The 19,278-nt window shown below is 33.5% G+C and overlaps 1 protein-coding gene across 1 annotated transcript in view; it reads right to left on the minus strand.

The window, feature by feature from the left end:
• Positions 1 to 19,278, minus strand: part of LOC144834899 (adhesion G-protein coupled receptor G7-like) — a 73,888-nt gene that overhangs the window by 6,065 nt on the left and 48,545 nt on the right. Inside the window, exons 7-10 of the mRNA XM_078689883.1 lie at positions 17,580 to 17,702; positions 753 to 878; positions 402 to 662; positions 88 to 200 (exon numbers count right to left, since the gene is read on the minus strand). Coding sequence (XP_078546009.1) covers positions 88 to 200; positions 402 to 662; positions 753 to 878; positions 17,580 to 17,702 — 623 coding nt within the window. The remainder of the gene's footprint in view (positions 1 to 87; positions 201 to 401; positions 663 to 752; positions 879 to 17,579; positions 17,703 to 19,278) is intronic.

A 19,278-nucleotide genomic window follows, 5' to 3' on the forward strand; every position in this document is an offset into this window, starting at 1 on the left:
ATAGGAGATGAGTTCAAATTGTATTATTTAGTAAAAATTTAGTATTTTAAGTAAAGTTGCTTTCAGAAATTGAAGTAAACAACTTACAAATGCTGTGATAGTGGCAGACATCTCTTGATAATCAACGCTAGATGGATTCTGCAAACTTTCAGTAAACTCCAATTCTTGAAATATCAAAGTGACCTGAAACGTTGACATTCCTAAAGACAATATAGCATAACCAATTGACATCATACGTTCAATTAATCTTATTATATTATACAAAATCAAATGTGTAAATAAATAAGACACAGAGAACCCCACAAAAAATAGTATGTTTAAAAACCATTTATAGGTGTGTTTTGATGCAAATGATATTAATAGATGGAAATGATGTTTCCACTAATAAATGAATGACTCACCGATAATAGTTTGAGCAGCTTTAAAAGAGGTGCTGATAATGCTGGAATGTAGACCAACACCTGAGCCACTACACCAGTAATAACCTTGTGCACCAAACGTCATTAATACTGATAGCACTTCTTTATTTACAGAATCAGTAATAGGAACATCATCTTTGAACCATTGCCAATCAACAGAATTGTCAATCTTACAATAGAGAGACACTGTAGTATACAAACTCACTCTATTTGAAAGTGGAGATCTTGAAACAAAAGGAGGATCTGTAAACCAAAATAAAAGTGTTAATACTTTGTTTCACTAACTAGTCTTATGTGTAGGTCTATATGTAGTCAACAAGAAAAAAGTCTTACTTGATTGAATTTCACAGAATATTCCTTCAAATCCAGGTGCACACACACAATATGAACCACAAGATGATTGAAGACAGGTTGCACGATTCTGACATAGATTTCTATCACAGGCATTGTTACCTGAAACTGAAATTGCAATTCAGATACAGATACAGCAGATTATGTTTATTTATTATTAGTAGCAACACAGGGCCTGTTTCTGCTGCATATCCTCAAAATACTGTATAAAATATGGTATATTTTATACCATATTTTTTAGTACCCCGTTTCTGCTAGAAGTACTATCTTTGGTGGTCGTCTTAAAGTTCATCTTTTTTATCCAACCTGCCTTTTGATCCCCCAAATTGGGGACAAGTATTCCTTCCTTGCCCGAATTAGAACTGCTTTCACAGTCTGTTTGTTTTGTTATTTACTTGTTTTTACGACGACAAGTTCGCACACCCCATACTCTCCTTAAATTTTTTTTAAATTATCTTTCTAAATCTTCTAAAGCTTACAGAAAATCAAAATATACGAAATTTTTTATTGGCAGCAAAAATTGGTACCCAAAATACGGTATAAATTTATAAATACCATATTTTATCAACAAATTTGGTGGGCAAAATATGGTATTTACTTGGCAGCAGAATCAGGGCCACAGACAAACCCAATGTAGTTAAGTACTGCATATTTCAGAACAGTTTGTTATATTGTCTGTCCATAGAAACATACCATAATTCATAAGAAGTAATAGAAAAACGGTATCTAAAATTAAGAGTATTGTAGCAAAGCAAAGTGGCAAAGTAGTATAAAAGAAATTTTTTTTTCCAAACTTACATGTCTCACAGAACTGTCCAGTGTAGCATGGTGGACAGCTACATGTGTAAGCAGTACAGGAACCAGCAACCTGGACACAAGCACCTCCATTTTGACAAGCATTATTGGAACAAGCATTTAATACTGAAACATTGAATAAAAGATATATTCTACTTTCTATTGATATAATTATTACCTCCGCCAAGGAGGTTATGTTTTCACCCCTGTATGTTTGTGTGTGTGTGTGTGTGTGTGTGTCTGTGAACAGCCTGGAGGCCACAGTTTTTATCCGATTCTCACCAAATTTGGCAACAATGATCTATGCCCCAAAAGCACGGACGAGTTCGAATTTGAGGGGAAAAGGTCAAGGTCACAACTAACAAAAAACTATTTTACTGCCTAGAGACCACAGTTTTTATCCGATTCTCACCAAACTTAGCCACAATGATCAATGACACATCATATAATTGTGGTTAAATTTTGAAGGGTCAGGGTCAAAGATCAAGGTCCACAAAAAACTAAAAAAAAATAAATAAAAAAATAATAAAAAAAAAAAAACATCAGTGGGACTTGAACCAGCGATCTCAACTGTGAGAGGCTGGATACATAACCATTACACCACACTGTCATCCACAACTTTGTAGTGTGCAGTTAACATATTTACACTTACATATACACACTAATAAAAAAAAATGTAAAAAAAAATATTCAGGGGGAATTTTATGTAGGGGAATTTTAGAGTAGGCGGAGGTTTGTACTCTCAGAGTACCATAATTTCATCTACTTTTTGTGTGGCTTTTAAACTTACATGTCTCACAAAACTGTCCAGTGTAGCATGATGGACAGCTACATGTGTAAGCAGTACACGAACCAGAAACCTGGACACAATCACCGCCATTTTGACAAACATTATTGAAACAAGCATTTAATACTGAAATAGTAAATAAATTATATTTTAATTTCTCTTGAATTACTTGGTACGTGAATAGAATTCCTTCTGCTTTTAAACTTACATGTCTCACAGAACTGTCCAGTGTAGCAAGATGGACAGCTACACGTGTAAGCAGTACAGGAACCAGCAACCTGGACACAAGCACCTCCATTTTGACAAGCATTATTGGAACAAGCATTTAATACTGAAATATGAAATAAATTATATTTGAATTTCTGTTGATATACTTTGTACTTCAATAGAATTTTATCTACTTTTTGTGTGGCTTTTAAACTTACATGTCTCACAGAATGTTCCGGTGTAGCAAGATAGACAGCTACACGTGTAAGCAGTACAGGAAGCAGAAACCTGGACACAACCAGCTCCATTTTGACAAGCATTATTAGTACAAGCAATTAATACTGAAATATGAAATAAATTATATTTGACTTTCTGTTGACATACTTGGTACTTCAATACAATTTCTTCTACTTTTTGTGTATTTTTTTAAACTTAAGGCAGGCATACACAGTCATACATTTGTCTGTCATACACATCATACAATGTATGATCAGACAAAGTCTGATCATACATTGTCAGATACACACACATACATTTGTCTGTCATACATGACTATGCATAGTAACAAAATGGCAGACAATAGTCAACATCTGGCTGCTTGTGGGCTCATAATTTCTTTAATTTTACGAAAACAAAGAAAACAAAGACGGCGGAAACGCAACGTATGGGTGCGGACATGGATTGCCAGGAGGCAACATTTAGGCGCTTACCATACTTTAGTTAAAGAATTGTGCTTAGAAAATCAAAACGATTTTAAAAACTTCCTGCGCATGGATAAGGCCACCTTTGATGAGCTTGCAAATTTAGTGGCTCCATTGATAAGCAAGCAAAACACTACGATGAGAGAGGCAATTCATCACAAGGAAAGATTAGCTGTTACTCTAAGATTCTTGGCAACCGGTTAGTTATTTTTTTCGTTGAATCACTTTATATAAATTAACTAATTGATTACTAGGCCTAGTAAGTACTACTACTTGAGTTCTAGGCCTAGCCTATATAAACTAGTAAAAGTCAATACAATCAATGCCAACATTGCACTCAATATTTATTAATCAATTGATTATGATATATATTACATTTGCAATATAAATTATCTTTACCAATACTACTTTAAACTACAATATATTATATTACCAGTCGATAATCACCAGGGATCATTATAATCTGACATTTTTTAGATTTTAGTTAATTTTATAGTATATTTATTATGTTTTAAAGTATATTAAAGAATAAATTTGTACAGTGGAAATATTTATTTTCTCAAGCATGAAAATTACTCAAATGTTGCCCACATTGGTACTGGATTGAAACTTTGTCATTAATAAAGGTTGTAAAACTGTTTTTCTTATAGGAGATTCATATAAAAGTTTGGAGTATACATACAGAATTCCTGCCCAGACAATTGGTAAAATTGTTCCGGAAACATGCAAGGCTATTTATGAAGTTTTAGCAGACAAGTATCTTAAGGTGAGATATATATTGATTGATTGATTAAAAATTTATTTAAAAAATGTCCATAGTAAGTGAATCATTTTGAGCTTCAAACAAAAGGCAATTTATTTTGTGTTTGGTGATTAATTTTAGTTTCGGATCTTTAATCGCTTTCAGTTCATCTACAATGTAATTTGCATAATTTATATCTGGATCATCTTTTGCAGCCGGTTTGTTTGTAGCCATATCCAAGCAAGTGATGGCCTTTTCCAGAAGCTTCTGCTCATCAACCTCACTTTTTTTGTTTAATTTTGATTTTTTAAGGGGTCGCTTTGTAGAGAATGATGTTTCTGCAATATCAATATTTTCTTTATCTTCTGTTGCTGATTCTTCCTCCATGTCCTCAAGCATACAATCAGCATCTTCAAGTGGTGTCTAAAAAATAGATATTATTATATGAGTTAAAATATTTGATTCATGGCTATAAAGTTTTACTTCATTAATCTTGCAGGTCCCAAATACAGAAGATGAGTGGCAAAAGATAAGTCATGAGTTTGCGACGCGATGGAATTTTGATAATTGCATTGGGGCTTTGGATGGCAAGCATGTTGTAGTATCTGCGCCGAATAATAGTGGTTCTTACTATTTCAACTACAAGAACAGCTTCAGCATTGTTTTACTTGCATTGGTAGATGCAGATTATAAGTTTTCTTATATTGATGTTGGGTGCAATGGTCGAGTTTCTGATGGGGGTGTGTACAAAAATTCAACGCTTTCAGATGCTTTAGATAAAAATCTGCTGAATATCCCTGAAGCCAGACCTCTCTTTGAAGATGGTATATCTATGCCATATGTTGTGGTTGCAGACGAAGCATTCCCATTAAAGAAGTACCTGATGAAACCCTACAGCTCAAGAGGCCTTACTGAAGAAAAGCGGATATTCAATTATCGCTTGAGCAGGGCACGAAGAATTGTGGAGAATGCTTTTGGAATTCTGTGTAATCGTTTCAGAATCTTTCTCAAGCCAGTTAATCTACAACCAGAATCTGTTGAGAAGATTGTGCTGGCAGCCTGTGCGCTTCACAACCTCCTCAGGGGTCAAAGTGCTAATAGAAACGTTTATACACCATATGGCTATACAGATGTGGAGGACAGGATAACGCATGAGGTGCATGAAGGGCAATGGCGACAGGAGCCTAAAGCAGGGGAAATGATACCTTTGGCTCCACAGGGTAGCAACTTTTACAGCAACGATGCCAAAGATTTCAGAGACAGATTCTGCAATTACTTCAACTCAGAGGGTCAGATACCATGGCAGTGGCAAATGATATAGATGCTTTATGTGTGGCGACATTAGGCTATAATTTCAAAATAAACGGATCCTGTTATATATTACTCAATAGCTTACCTCCATATTACAAATTGTTTTTCTTGAGGACAGGCTATCGTTTAAAAAAACAAGCCTATCCATAAATCTCCACCGACTTTTGTATCTCTCACTGGTCCCACTACCACTCTTTCTTACCCTCTCTTTCATTCTTTCTCGTCTATATTGGCTTCTTATATTGTTCCATTTTCGTTTAATTAGGTCCACTAAAATTTAAAAACAATTTATATAATTTTGATGATGTCAAATACTGTAAGTGTAAATAAGTAATGATTATTACTTAAATAACAATGATTTTTTATGATTTCAATACTTTAAACTGAATATGCAATGAATACATTATTACATTGTATGTAGACTTATTGTTAAATACTGTATGAATTGCATTTAGTAATACAGTACTAGAGTTTTTTTTTAATATTACAGTATAAATATTTTGGCAAAACATTAGAAGAAAAATAAAGATATTGCCTATACAAATAGTAAAAATACTAGTTTGTTTTGTAAAATTTGTTTTTTACTTCTCCTATAATTTACTAACTAAGCTAGGCCTAGCCTAGGCTAGTCTTGGCCTACTAGCCTACTACTAGTAGTAGGCCTTTTCTACCTTTAACTAGGCCTAGTAGAGGCCTAGCTAGACCATATATTATTAAATAGGCCTACTATTATTATGATGATTTATGGATGACATGATATTTAAATTATAGCCTAATAGGCCTAGCTAGCCTAGGCCTAAGGCTAGTTTAGTTGTAGGCTAGGCTAGCCTAGATAGGCCTCCTAGTAGGCCTAGTAAACATTTAAAAAAAAGATCTAGCCTAGCCTAGGCCTAATTTGAACCACCATGGTCTAGGCTACTAGGCCTACTGATTTTTATAAAAATAATATTGGCTGAATTGGGTAAGGACAATAAGCATTTTGGCCAAGGCTAGGATAGCCTTACACTTAGGTTTCGTTTGCTTTTAAGTGGACTGAAGCACTTCTGACAGGCTTTTAAATTGAGTTCTAGCCTAATGCCCTAGGCTAGGCCTAGCCTAGTAGGCCTATAGTATAGCCTAGGCCTAGCTTTAATCATACCTTCTGATTCCAACCGTTCAGCAATTTTACTGTAGGTTGCCGTCTTGAGAGTTTTATTGTGATAATCATGGGATTTAACATCCCATAAACATGGATTCTCTTCAAAGAGATCAATTAAATTGTCAGTGTCAATAAAATCCTCGCGCTCAACCATCTTGATCTTGCAAAAATAAAATAATAGTCTGTCAAAATCTCTGTGCTCTGATTGGTCAATAGTTAAAATTGTCTTCAGACATTCATAATACATGTATTATGAGTAGAGCATTGTTCTACTCTCATCAGACACTGACAGACACATAAAATGGCAATCAGACAAAGTCTGATTTAGGCATACACGATCAGATTTTGTCTGATCATACATTGTATGATGTGTATGACAGACAAATGTATGACTGTGTATGCCTGCCTTTACATGTTTCACAGAATGTTCCAGTGAAACAAGATGGACAGCTACATGTGTAAGCAGTACAGAAACCAAAAACCTGGACACAACCAGCTCCATTTTGACAAGCATTATTGTCACAAGCATTTAATACTGAAATATGAAATAAATTATATTTGACTTTCTGTTGACATACTTGGTACTTCAATACAATTTCTTCTACTTTTTGTGTGTTTTTTTAAACTTACATGTCTCACAGAACTGTCCAGTGTAGCAAGATGGACAGCTACACATGTAAGCAATACAGGAACCAGAAACCTGGACACAACCAGCTCCATTTTGACAAGCATTAGTTGTACAAGCATTTAATACTGAAATATTAAATAAGTTATAGTTTACTTTTTCTTGATATATTGTAGTTGGTAAATGAATAGCTTTTCATCTACATTTTGTGTGGCTTTTAAACTTACATGTCTCACAGAACTGTCCAGTAGAGCAAGATGGACAAGTACACGTGTAAGCAGTACAGGAACCAGAAATCTGGACACAAGCAGCTCCATTTTGACAAGCATTATTGTCACAAGCATTTAATACTGAAATATTAAATAAAAGTTATATTTTACTTTTTATTGATATACTGTAGTTGGTACATGAATGGAATTTCATCTACTTTTTGTGTGATTTTTAAAACTTACATGTCTCACAAAACTGTCCAGTGTAGCAAGATGGGCAAGTACATGTGTAATCAGTACAGGAACCAGAAAACTGAACACAAGCACCTCCATTTTGACAAAGGTTAACATCACAGGAATTTATGTCTAACACTAAAATAAAAGAAACATTTTATTTTATACTTTCTCTTGATACAGTTAATATTAAGAAAATATAATTTTATCCACTTTTTGTGTGATTTTTAAACTTACATGTCTCACAGAATGTTCCAGTGTAGCAAGATGGACAGGTACACGTGTAAGCAGTACATGAACCTGAAACCTGGACACAAGCAGCTCCATTTTGACAAAGGTTATTATCACAAGCAGTTGCTGAAGTGAATTATAAATGTCAACGATACGTTATAAGTAACCAAATCAACTTCTGTTCTATAAATCATATCGTCTATTGGTTTTATGCTTTATTTCTTTACTAGGGCTTACTATTGAGTGAATAATATGTACACTAACTCAAACAATTCTATACAGACCAAACTTGAGTGCTGCAGGTAAGTGTTAAGAATGTTATTGTTACAATGCTTTCAAACTTTACCTGTTTCACAAAATGTTCCAGTGTAGCATGATGAACAACTACACTGGTAAGCAGTACAGGAACCAGAAACCTGGACACAAGCACCTCCATTTTCACAAGCATTATTAGTACAAGCATTTAATACTGAAATATTAAATAAATTATATATGAATTTCTGTTGATATACTTGGTACTTCAATACAATTTCATCTACTTTTTGTTTTTTTTTAAACTTACATGTCTCACAGAACTGTCCAGTAGAGCAAGATGGGCAAGTACATGTGTAAGCAGTACAGGAACCAGAAACCTGGACACAACCAGCTCCATTTTGACAAGCATTATTGTCACAAGCATTTAATACTGAAATATGAAATAAATTATATATGAATTTCTGTTGATATACTTGGTACTTCAATAGAATTTCATCTCCTGTTTGTGTGGTTTTTAAACTTACATGTCTCACAGAACTGTCCAGTAGAGCAAGATGGGCAAGTACATGTGTAAGCAGTACAGGAACCAGAAACCAGGTCACAACCAGCTCCATTTTGACAAGCATTATTTTTACAAGCAATTAATACTGAAATATGAAATAAAATATATTTGACTTTCTGTTGATATACTTTGTACTTCAATACAATTTCATCTACTTTTTGTGTTTTTTTAAACTTACATGTCTCACAGAACTGTCCAGTGTAGCAATTTGGACAGCTACATGTGTAAGCAGTACAGGAACCAGAAACCTGGATACAAGCAGCTCCATTTTGACAGGCATTATTAGTACAAGCATTTAATACTGAAATAATAAATAAGTTGTAGTTTACTTTTTCTTGATATACTGTAGTTGGTACATGAATAGAATTTCATCTACTTTTTGTGTGATTTTTAAACTTACATGTCTCACAAAACTGTCCAGTGTAGCAAGATGGGCAAGTACATGTGTAAGCAGTACAGGAACCTGAAACCTGGACACAAGCAGCTCCATTTTGACAAGCATTATTAGTACAAGCATTTAATACTGAAATATGAAATAAATTATATTTGACTTTCTGTTGATATACTTGGTACTTCAATACATTTTCTTCTACTTTTCGTGTGATTTTTAAACTTACATGTCTCACAGAATGATCCAATGTAGCAAGATGGGCAAGTACATGTGTAATCAGTACAGGAACCAGAAAACTGGACACAAGCACCTCCATTTTGACAAAGGTTAATATCACAGGAATTTATGTCTAACACTAAAATAAAAGAAAAATGTTATTTTATACTTTCTCTTGATACAGTTAATATTAAGATAATATAATTTTATCTACTTTTTGTGTGATTTTTAAACTTACATGTCTCACAGAATGTTCCGGTGTAGCATGATGGACAGCTACACGTGTAAGCAGTACAGGAACCTGAAACCTGGACACAAGCAGCTCCATTTTGACAAAGGTTATTATCACAAGCAATTGCTGAATTGAATTATAAATGTCCATGATAAGTTATAAGTAATCAAATCAACTATGGTTCTATAATTCATACCATCTATTGGTTTTATGCTTTACTTCATTACTAGGGCTTACCATTGAATAAATAATATGTACACTAACTCAAACAATTCTATACAGACCAAACTTGAGTGCTGCAGGTAAGTGTTAAGAATTTTATTGTTACAATGCTTTCAAACTTTACCTGTTTCACAAAATGTTCCAGTGTAGCATGATGGACAGCTACATGTGTAAGCAGTACAGGAACCAGCAACCTGGACACAACCAGCTCCATTTTGACAAGCATTATTAGTACAAGCATTTAATACTGAAATATTAAATAAGTTATATTCTACTTTCTATTAATATAATTGTTATGTAAATAGAATTTCATCTACTTTTTGCGTAATTTTTAAACTTACATGTCTCACAAAACTGTCCAGTGTAGCATGATGGACAGCTACACGTGTAAGCAGTACAGGAACCAGAAACCTGGACACAAACACCTCCATTTTGACAAACATTATTGTCACAAACATTTAATACTTAAATATTAAATAAAAGTTATAATCTACTTTCTATTGATATACTTTGTACTTCAATAGAATTTTATCTACTTTTTGTGTGGCTTTTAAACTTACATGTCTCACAGAATGTTCCGGTGTAGCAATTTGGACAGCTACATGTGTAAGCAGTACAGGAACCAGAAACCTGGACACAACCAGCTCCATTTTGACAAGCATTATTGTCACAAGCATTTAATACTGAAATAATAAATAAGTATATTTTACTTTTTCTTGATATACTGTAGTTGGTACATGAATAGAATTTCATCTACTTTTTGTGTGGCTTTTAAACTTACATGTCTCACAAAACTGTCCAGTGTAGCATGATGGACAGCTACATGTGTAAGCAGTACAGGAAGCAGAAAGCTGGACACAAACATCTCCATTTTGACAAGCATTATTGTCACAAGCATTTAATACTTAAATATTAAATAAAAGTTATAATCTACTTTCTATTGATATACTTTGTACTTCAATAGAATTTTATCTACTTTTTGTGTGGCTTTTAAACTTACATGTCTCACAGAATGTTCCGGTGTAGCAATTTGGACAGCTACATGTGTAAGCAGCACAGGAACCAGAAACCTGGACACAACCAGCTCCATTTTGACAAGCATTATTAGTACAAGCATTTAATACTGAAATAATAAATAAGTTATATTTTACTTTTTCTTGATATACTGTAGTTGGTACATGAATAGAATTTCATCTACTTTTTGTGTGATTTTTAAACTTACATGTCTCACAGAATGTTCCAGTGTAGCAAGATGGGCAAGTACATGTGTAAGCAGTACAGGAACCAGAAACCTGGACACAACCAGCTCCATTTTGACAGGCACTATTGTCACAAGCATTTAATACTGAAATATGAAATAAGTTATATTTTACTTTTTATTGATATACTGTAGTTCGTACATGAATGGAATTTCATCTACTTTTTGTGTGATTTTTAAAACTTACATGTCTCACAGAACTGTCCAGTGTAGCAAGATGGGCAAGTACATGTGTAATCAGTACAGGAACCAGAAAACTGGACACAAGCACCTCCATTTTGACAAAGGTTAACATCACAGGAATTTATGTCTAACACTAAAATAAAAGAAAAATGTTATTTTATACTTTCTCTTGATACAGTTAATATTAAGATAATATAATTGTATCTACTTTATGGCCCTGTTTCTGCTGCCAAGAAAATACCGTATTTTATACGGTATTTTTTGAATACCGTATTTATACCGTATTTTGTTGGCAGCAGAAACTGCGCTCATAAAAAAAATACCGTATTTTGTATACCGTATTTTCCCCACAAAATTTGTGGATAAAATACGGTATTTACAAATTTATACCGTATTTTTTGTACCCTTTTCTGCTGCAAATAAAAAATACCGTATTTTGTTTGACCTACGACATGAGGTCAACATCGTCTTTTTATTTTCTGTTGCTGTTAGCTGTATAGATATATTCGGCGAAAATGTGGAGCGAAAGACGTCACAGTATTTACTATATAAATCTGTGTGGGGAAGGAGGGTGTGGGGAAGGAGGGTGTGGGGAAGGAGGGGGAGGGGAAGCTAAATGTCCGGCCAACTAAAAGGTAATAAAAGGGACAACCACATTTATAAAGACATTTCTAAAAAAATAAAGCAGGAGTACGGAATAGACTTGTCTCCAAAGCACGTAAACTCAAAGCTAAGAGCCTGCGAAAGCAGTACAACATTGCAAAAGACAATAACTCGGGGAGGAACGAATTTAGTTGTCCCCATTACGATGTTTTCTGTGCTCTCACAACATCTCTATCACTAGGGCTAGCCTGTTGAAAGTGAGGTATTGCAACTTTTAATTATCGACCAAATTAAAATGAATGGCAATTTGGGTAAAAAGGATGAAATTTAACACGACCACCCAAGAAGTATTGTTAGCAGAAACGGGGTACTAAAAAATACGGTATAAAAAATACCGCATTTTATACCATATTTTTATACCGTATTTTGAGCAGTTGCAGCAGAAACAGGCCCTAAGTGTGATTTTTAAACTTACATGTCTCACAGAATGTTCCGGTGTAGCATGATGGACAGCTACACGTGTAAGCAGTACAGGAACCTGAAACCTAGACACAAGCAGCTCCATTTTGACAAAGGTTATTATCACAAGCAATTGCTGAATTGAATTATAAATGTCCATGATAAGTTATAAGTAATCAAATCAACTATGGTTCTATAATTCATACCATCTATTGGTTTTATGCTTTACTTCATTACTAGGGCTTACCATTGAATAAATAATATGTACACTAACTCAAACAATTCTATACAGACCAAACTTGAGTGCTGCAGGTAAGTGTTAAGAATGTTATTGTTACAATGCTTTCAAACTTTACCTGTTTCACAAAATGTTCCAGTGTAGCATGATGGACAGCTACATGTGTAAGCAGTACAGGAACCAGAAACCTGGACACAAGCACCTCCATTTTGACAAGCATTAGTTGTACAAGCATTTAATACTGAAATATTAAATAAAAGTTATATTCTACTTTCTATTAATATAATTGTTATGTAAATAGAATTTCATCTACTTTTTGTGTGATTTTTAAACTTACATGTCTCACAAAACTGTCCAGTGTAGCATGATGGACAGCTACACGTGTAAGCAGTACAGGAACCAGAAACCTGGACACAAACATCTCCATTTTGACAAACATTATTGTCACAAACATTTAATACTTAAATATTAAATAAAAGTTATAATCTACTTTCTATTGATATACTTTGTACTTCAATAGAATTTTATCTACTTTTTGTGTGGCTTTTAAACTTACATGTCTCACAGAATGTTCCGGTGTAGCAATTTGGACAGCTACATGTGTAAGCAGTACAGGAACCAGAAACCTGGACACAACCAGCTCCATTTTGACAAGCATTATTAGTACAAGCATTTAATACTGAAATAATAAATAAGTTATATTTTACTTTTTCTTGATATACTGTAGTTGGTACATGAATAGAATTTCACCTACTTTTTGTATGGCTTTTAAACTTACATGTCTCACAGAATGTTCCAGTATAGCAATTTGGACAGCTACATGTGTAAGCAGTACAGGAACCAGAAACCTGGACACAACCAGCTCCATTTTGACAAGCATTATTAGTACAAGCATTTAATACTGAAATATGAAATAAATTATATTTGACTTTCTATTGATATACTTTGTACTTCAATAGAATTTTATTTACTTTTTGTGTGATTTTTAAACTTACATGTCTCACAGAATGATCCAGTGTAGCAAGATGGGCAAGCACATGTGTAAGCAGTACAGGAACCAGAAACCTGGATACAAAAAGCTCCATTTTGACAGGCACTATTGTCACAAGCATTTAATACTGAAATATTAAATAAGTTATATTTTACTTTTTCTTGATATACTGTAGTTGGTACATGAATAAAATTTCATCTACTTTTTGTGTGATTTTTAAAACTTACATGTCTCACAGAATGATCCAGTGTAGCAAGATGGGCAAGTACATGTGTAAGCAGTACAGGAACCAGAAACCTGGACACAACCAGCTCCATTTTGACAGGCACTATTGTCACAAGCATTTAATACTGAAATATGAAATAAGTTATATTTTACTTTTTATTGATATACTGTAGTTGGTACATGAATGGAATTTCATCTACTTTTTGTGTGATTTTTAAAACTTACATGTCTCACAGAACTGTCCAGTGTAGCAAGATGGGCAAGTACATGTGTAAGCAGTACAGGAACCAGAAAACTGGACACAAGCACCTCCATTTTGACAAAGGTTAACATCACAGGAATTTATGTCTAACACTAAAATAAAAGAAAAATGTTATTTTATACATTCTCTTGATACAGTTAATATTAAGATAATATAATTGTATCTACTTTTTGTGTGATTTTTAAACTTACATGTCTCACAGAATGTTCCGGTGTAGCATGATGGACAGCTACACGTGTAAGCAGTACAGGAACCTGAAACCTGGACACAAGCAGCTCCATTTTGACAAAGGTTATTATCACAAGCAATTGCTGAATTGAATTATAAATGTCAATGATAAGTTATAAGTAATCAAATCAACTATGGTTCTATAATTCATACCATCTATTGGTTTTATGCTTTACTTCATTACTAGGGCTTACCATTGAATAAATAATATGTACACTAACTCAAACAATTCTATACAGACCAAACTTGAGTGCTGCAGGTAAGTGTTAAGAATTTTATTGTTACAATGCTTTCAAACTTTACCTGTTTCACAAAATGTTCCAGTGTAGCATGATGGACAGCTACATGTGTAAGCAGTACAGGAACCAGAAACCTGGACACAAGCACCTCCATTTTGACAAGCATTAGTTGTACAAGCATTTAATACTGAAATATTAAATAAAAGTTATATTCTACTTTCTATTGATATAATTGTTATGTAAAGATAATTTCATCTACTTTTTGTGTGATTTTTAAACTTGCATGTCTCACAAAACTGTCCAGTGTAGCATGATGGACAGCTACACGTGTAAGCAGTACAGGAACCAGAAACCTGGACACAAACACCTCCATTTTGACAAGCATTATTAGTACAAGCATTAAATATTGAAATAATAAATAAGTTATATTTTACTTTCTGTTGATATACTTGGTACATGAATAGAATTTCATCTACTTTTTGTGTGGCTTTTAAACTTACATGTCTCACAGAATGTTCCAGTATAGCAATTTGGACAGCTACATGTGTAAGCAGTACAGGAACCAGAAAGCTAGACACAAGCAGCTCCATTTTGACAAAGGTTATTATCACAAGCATTTAATACTTAAATATTAAATAAAAGTTATAATCTACTTTCTATTGATATACTTTGTACTTCAATAGAATTTCATCTACTTTTTGTGTGGCTTTTAAACTTACATGTCTCACAGAATGTTCCGGTATAGCAATTTGGACAGCTACATGTGTAAGCAGTACAGGAACCAGAAACCTGGACACAACCAGCTCCATTTTGACAAGCATTATTAGTACAAGCATTTAATACTGAAATAATAAATAAGTTATATTTTACTTTTTCTTGATATACTGTAGTTGGTACATTAATAGAATTTCATCTACTTTTTGTGTGATTTTTAAACTTACATGTCTCACAAAACTGTCCAGTGTAGCATGATGGACAGCTACACGTGTAAGCAGTACAGGAACCTGAAACCTGGACACAAGCAGCTCCATTTTGACAAGCATTATTAGTACAAGCATTTAATACTGAAATATGAAATAAATTATATTTGACTTTCTGTTGATATACTTGGTACTTCAATACAATTTCTTCTACTTTTCATGTGATTTTTAAACTTACATGTCTCACAGAATGATCCAGTGTAGCAAGATGGGCAAGTACATGTGTAAGCAGTACAGGAACCAGAAACCTGGACACAACCAGCTCCATTTTGACAGGCACTATTGTCACAAGCATTTAATACTGAAATATTAAATAAGTTATATTTTACTATTTCTTGATATACTGTAGTTGGTACATGAATAGAATTTCATCTACTTTTTGTGTGGCTTTTTAACTTACATGTCTCACAAAACTGTCCAGTGTAGCAAGATGGGCAAGTACATGTGTAATCAGTACAGGAACCAGAAAACTGGACACAAGCACCTCCATTTTGACAAAGGTTAACATCACAGGAATTTATGTCTAACACTAAAATAAAAGAAAAATGTTATTTTATACTTTCTCTTGATACAGTTAATATTAAGATAATATAATTTTATCTACTTTTTGTGTGATTTTTAAACTTACATGTCCCACAGAATGTTCCGGTGTAGCAAGATGAACAGGTACACGTGTAAGCAGTACAGGAACCTGAAACCTGGACACAAGCAGCTCCATTTTGACAAAGGTTATTATCACAAGCAATTGCTGAATTGAATTATAAATGTCCATGATAAGTTATAAGTAATCAAATCAACTATGGTTTTATAATTCATACCATCTAGTGGTTTTATGCTTTACTTCATTACTAGGGCTTACCATTGAATAAATAATATGTACACTAACTCAAACAATTCTATACAGACCAAACTTGAGTGCTGCAGGTAAGTGTTAAGCATTTTATTGTTACAATGCTTTCAAACTTTACCTGTTTCACAAAATGTTCCAGTGTAGCATGATGGACAAGTACACATGTAAGCAGTACAGGAACCAGAAACCTGGACACAACCAGCTCCATTTTGACAAGCATTAGTTGTACAAGCATTTAATACCGAAATATTAAATAAAAGTTATATTCTACTTTCTATTGATATAATTGTTATGTAAAGATAATTTCATCTACTTTTTGTGTGATTTTTAAACTTACATGTCTCACAAAACTGTCCAGTGTAGCATGATGGACAGCTACACGTGTAAGCAGTACAGGAACCAGAAACCTGGACACAAACACCTCCATTTTGACAAGCATTATTAGTACAAGCATTAAATACTGAAATAATAAATAAGTTATATTTTACTTTCTGTTGATATACTTGGTACTTCAATACAATTTCATCTACTTTTTGTGTGGCTTTTAAACTTACATGTCTCACAGAATGTTCCAGTATAGCAATTTGGACAGCTACATGTGTAAGCAGTACAGGAACCAGAAAGCTGGACACAAGCAGCTCCATTTTGACAAGCATTATTGTCACAAGCATTTAATACTTAAATATTAAATAAAAGTTATAATCTACTTTCTATTGATATACTTTGTACTTCAATAGAATTTCATCTACTTTTTGTGTGGCTTTTAAACTTACATGTCTCACAGAATGTTCCGGTATAGCAATTTGGACAGCTACATGTGTAAGCAGTACAGGAACCAGAAACCTGGACACAACCAGCTCCATTTTGACAAGCATTATTAGTACAAGCATTTAATACTGAAATAATAAATAAGTTATATTTTACTTTTTCTTGATATACTGTAGTTGGTACATTAATAGAATTTCATCTACTTTTTGTGTGATTTTTAAACTTACATGTCTCACAGAATGTTCCGGTATAGCAATTTGGACAGCTACATGTGTAAGCAGTACAGGAACCAGAAACCTGGACACAACCAGCTCCATTTTGACAAGCATTATTAGTACAAGCATTTAATACTGAAATAATAAATAAGTTATATTTTACTTTTTCTTGATATACTGTAGTTGGTACATTAATAGAATTTCATCTACTTTTTGTGTGATTTTTAAACTTACATGTCTCACAAAACTGTCCAGTGTAGCATGATGGACAGCTACATGTGTAAGCAGTACAGGAACCTGAAACCTGGACACAAGCAGCTCCATTTTGACAAGCATTATTGGAACAAGCATTTAGTACTGAAATATGAAATAAAAGTTATATTTTACTTTCTATTGATAAAATTGTTATGTAATATAATTTCATCCACTTTTTGTGTGGTTTTTAAACTTACATGTCTCACAGAACTGTCCAGTGTAGCAATTTGGACAGCTACACGTGTAAGCAGTACAGGAACCAGAAACCTGGACACAAGCAGCTCCATTTTGACAGGCATTATTGGTACAAGCATTTAATACTGAAATATTAAATAAGTTGTAGTTTACTTTTTCTTGAAATACTGTAGTTGGTACATGAATAGAATTTTATCTCCTTTTTGTGTGATTTTTAAACTTACATGTCTCACAAAACTGTCCAGTGTAGCATGATGGACAGCTACATGTGTAAGCAGTACAGGAACCTGAAACCTGGACACAAGCAGCTCCATTTTGACAAGCATTATTGGAACAAGCATTTAGTACTGAAATATGAAATAAAAGTTATATTTTACTTTCTATTGATAAAATTGTTATGTAATATAATTTCATCTACTTTTTGTGTGGTTTTTAAACTTACATGTCTCACAGAACTGTCCAGTGTAGCAAGATGGACAAGTACATGTGTAAGCAGTACAGGAACCAGAAACCTGGACACAACCACCTCCATTTTGACAGGCATTATTGTCACAAGCATTTAATACTGAAATATTAAATAAGTTATATTTTACTACTTTTTGTGTGGTTTTATACACTTACATGTACAAGCATTTAATACTGAAACATTGAATAAATTACCATTTACTTTCTTTTGACTTATATCTTTCACTCACAGAACTGTCCTGTGTGGCAATTTGAACAGTTGCACAAAGGTTAAAGACACTTCCCTACAATTTGTGACGTTTTGTAAAAATAATACATATATATTACTTTAAAAACATTAAACCAGGTCATTCCTTGTCTTAAATGTACGTTTTATGATAAATTATGAAAAAAGTGAGAAACAATGCACTACCTAAGTAGCTCGCGGCGACTGACCTCTCGTGGACGGTCTTTAGGCCTAGCCTAGCCAGGCTTAGTTTTGTAGGCCTAGCTGGTAAACATCAGTAACGTACGAACATCGTACGCTAGCTATATACCTAGCCTGACGTTGTATAGTTGCTGCATTAATTGTCTTTCTATTTTTGCCAGACTCCGTTGATACAAATTGGGGAAAACGGTATTTTCGCTGAAAAGTTAGGAGTCTTCCATTTGTTTTGGCCTCACGATCGATCGAAAAGTGGGTGAATTACAGAAGAAAAACAGAAATATCAATCTGCGCGCAATGCATTTTGGGATTTACCGCTATAATTATTAGAATCAACTTATTTTTCACATTTTTAACCATTTAAAGACGGAAAAAGTTATCGCAATAGGACCATATAGTATTATTTTTACATTAACTATAGTTTGTGATCTTAAAATAGATCTAAAAAACGTAGGGAAGGTGTCTTTAATATCACAAGCAGTTGACAAGTGTCATCGATAATTATAAAAAATATTAAACAATTTAGTTTAGGTTTAGAGCGGAAAAAGGCAATGGATAGCAATGATTTGCCAGAGGAGCAAAGGTGACAAAATGGAAGGAAAACCAAGTTCCGTAGTTTGAATTAAAATACTATTGCAAAATACATTGCCTAAATCCAAATAAATTTAATATTTATTATGGAATTAAACGTTGCCAAGCAAAACTATGATTTTGATCTTTTTCAATTTGAATTCACAAAAAGGTCAATAAATTGAATTATCTTGTTATATTATTATTATTATTATTATTACTACTACTACTATTATTGCTGC

Source organism: Antedon bifida, chromosome 1 (assembly GCF_963402885.1).
Source record: "Antedon bifida chromosome 1, ecAntBifi1.1, whole genome shotgun sequence".
Classification (NCBI taxonomy): domain Eukaryota; kingdom Metazoa; phylum Echinodermata; class Crinoidea; order Comatulida; family Antedonidae; genus Antedon; species Antedon bifida.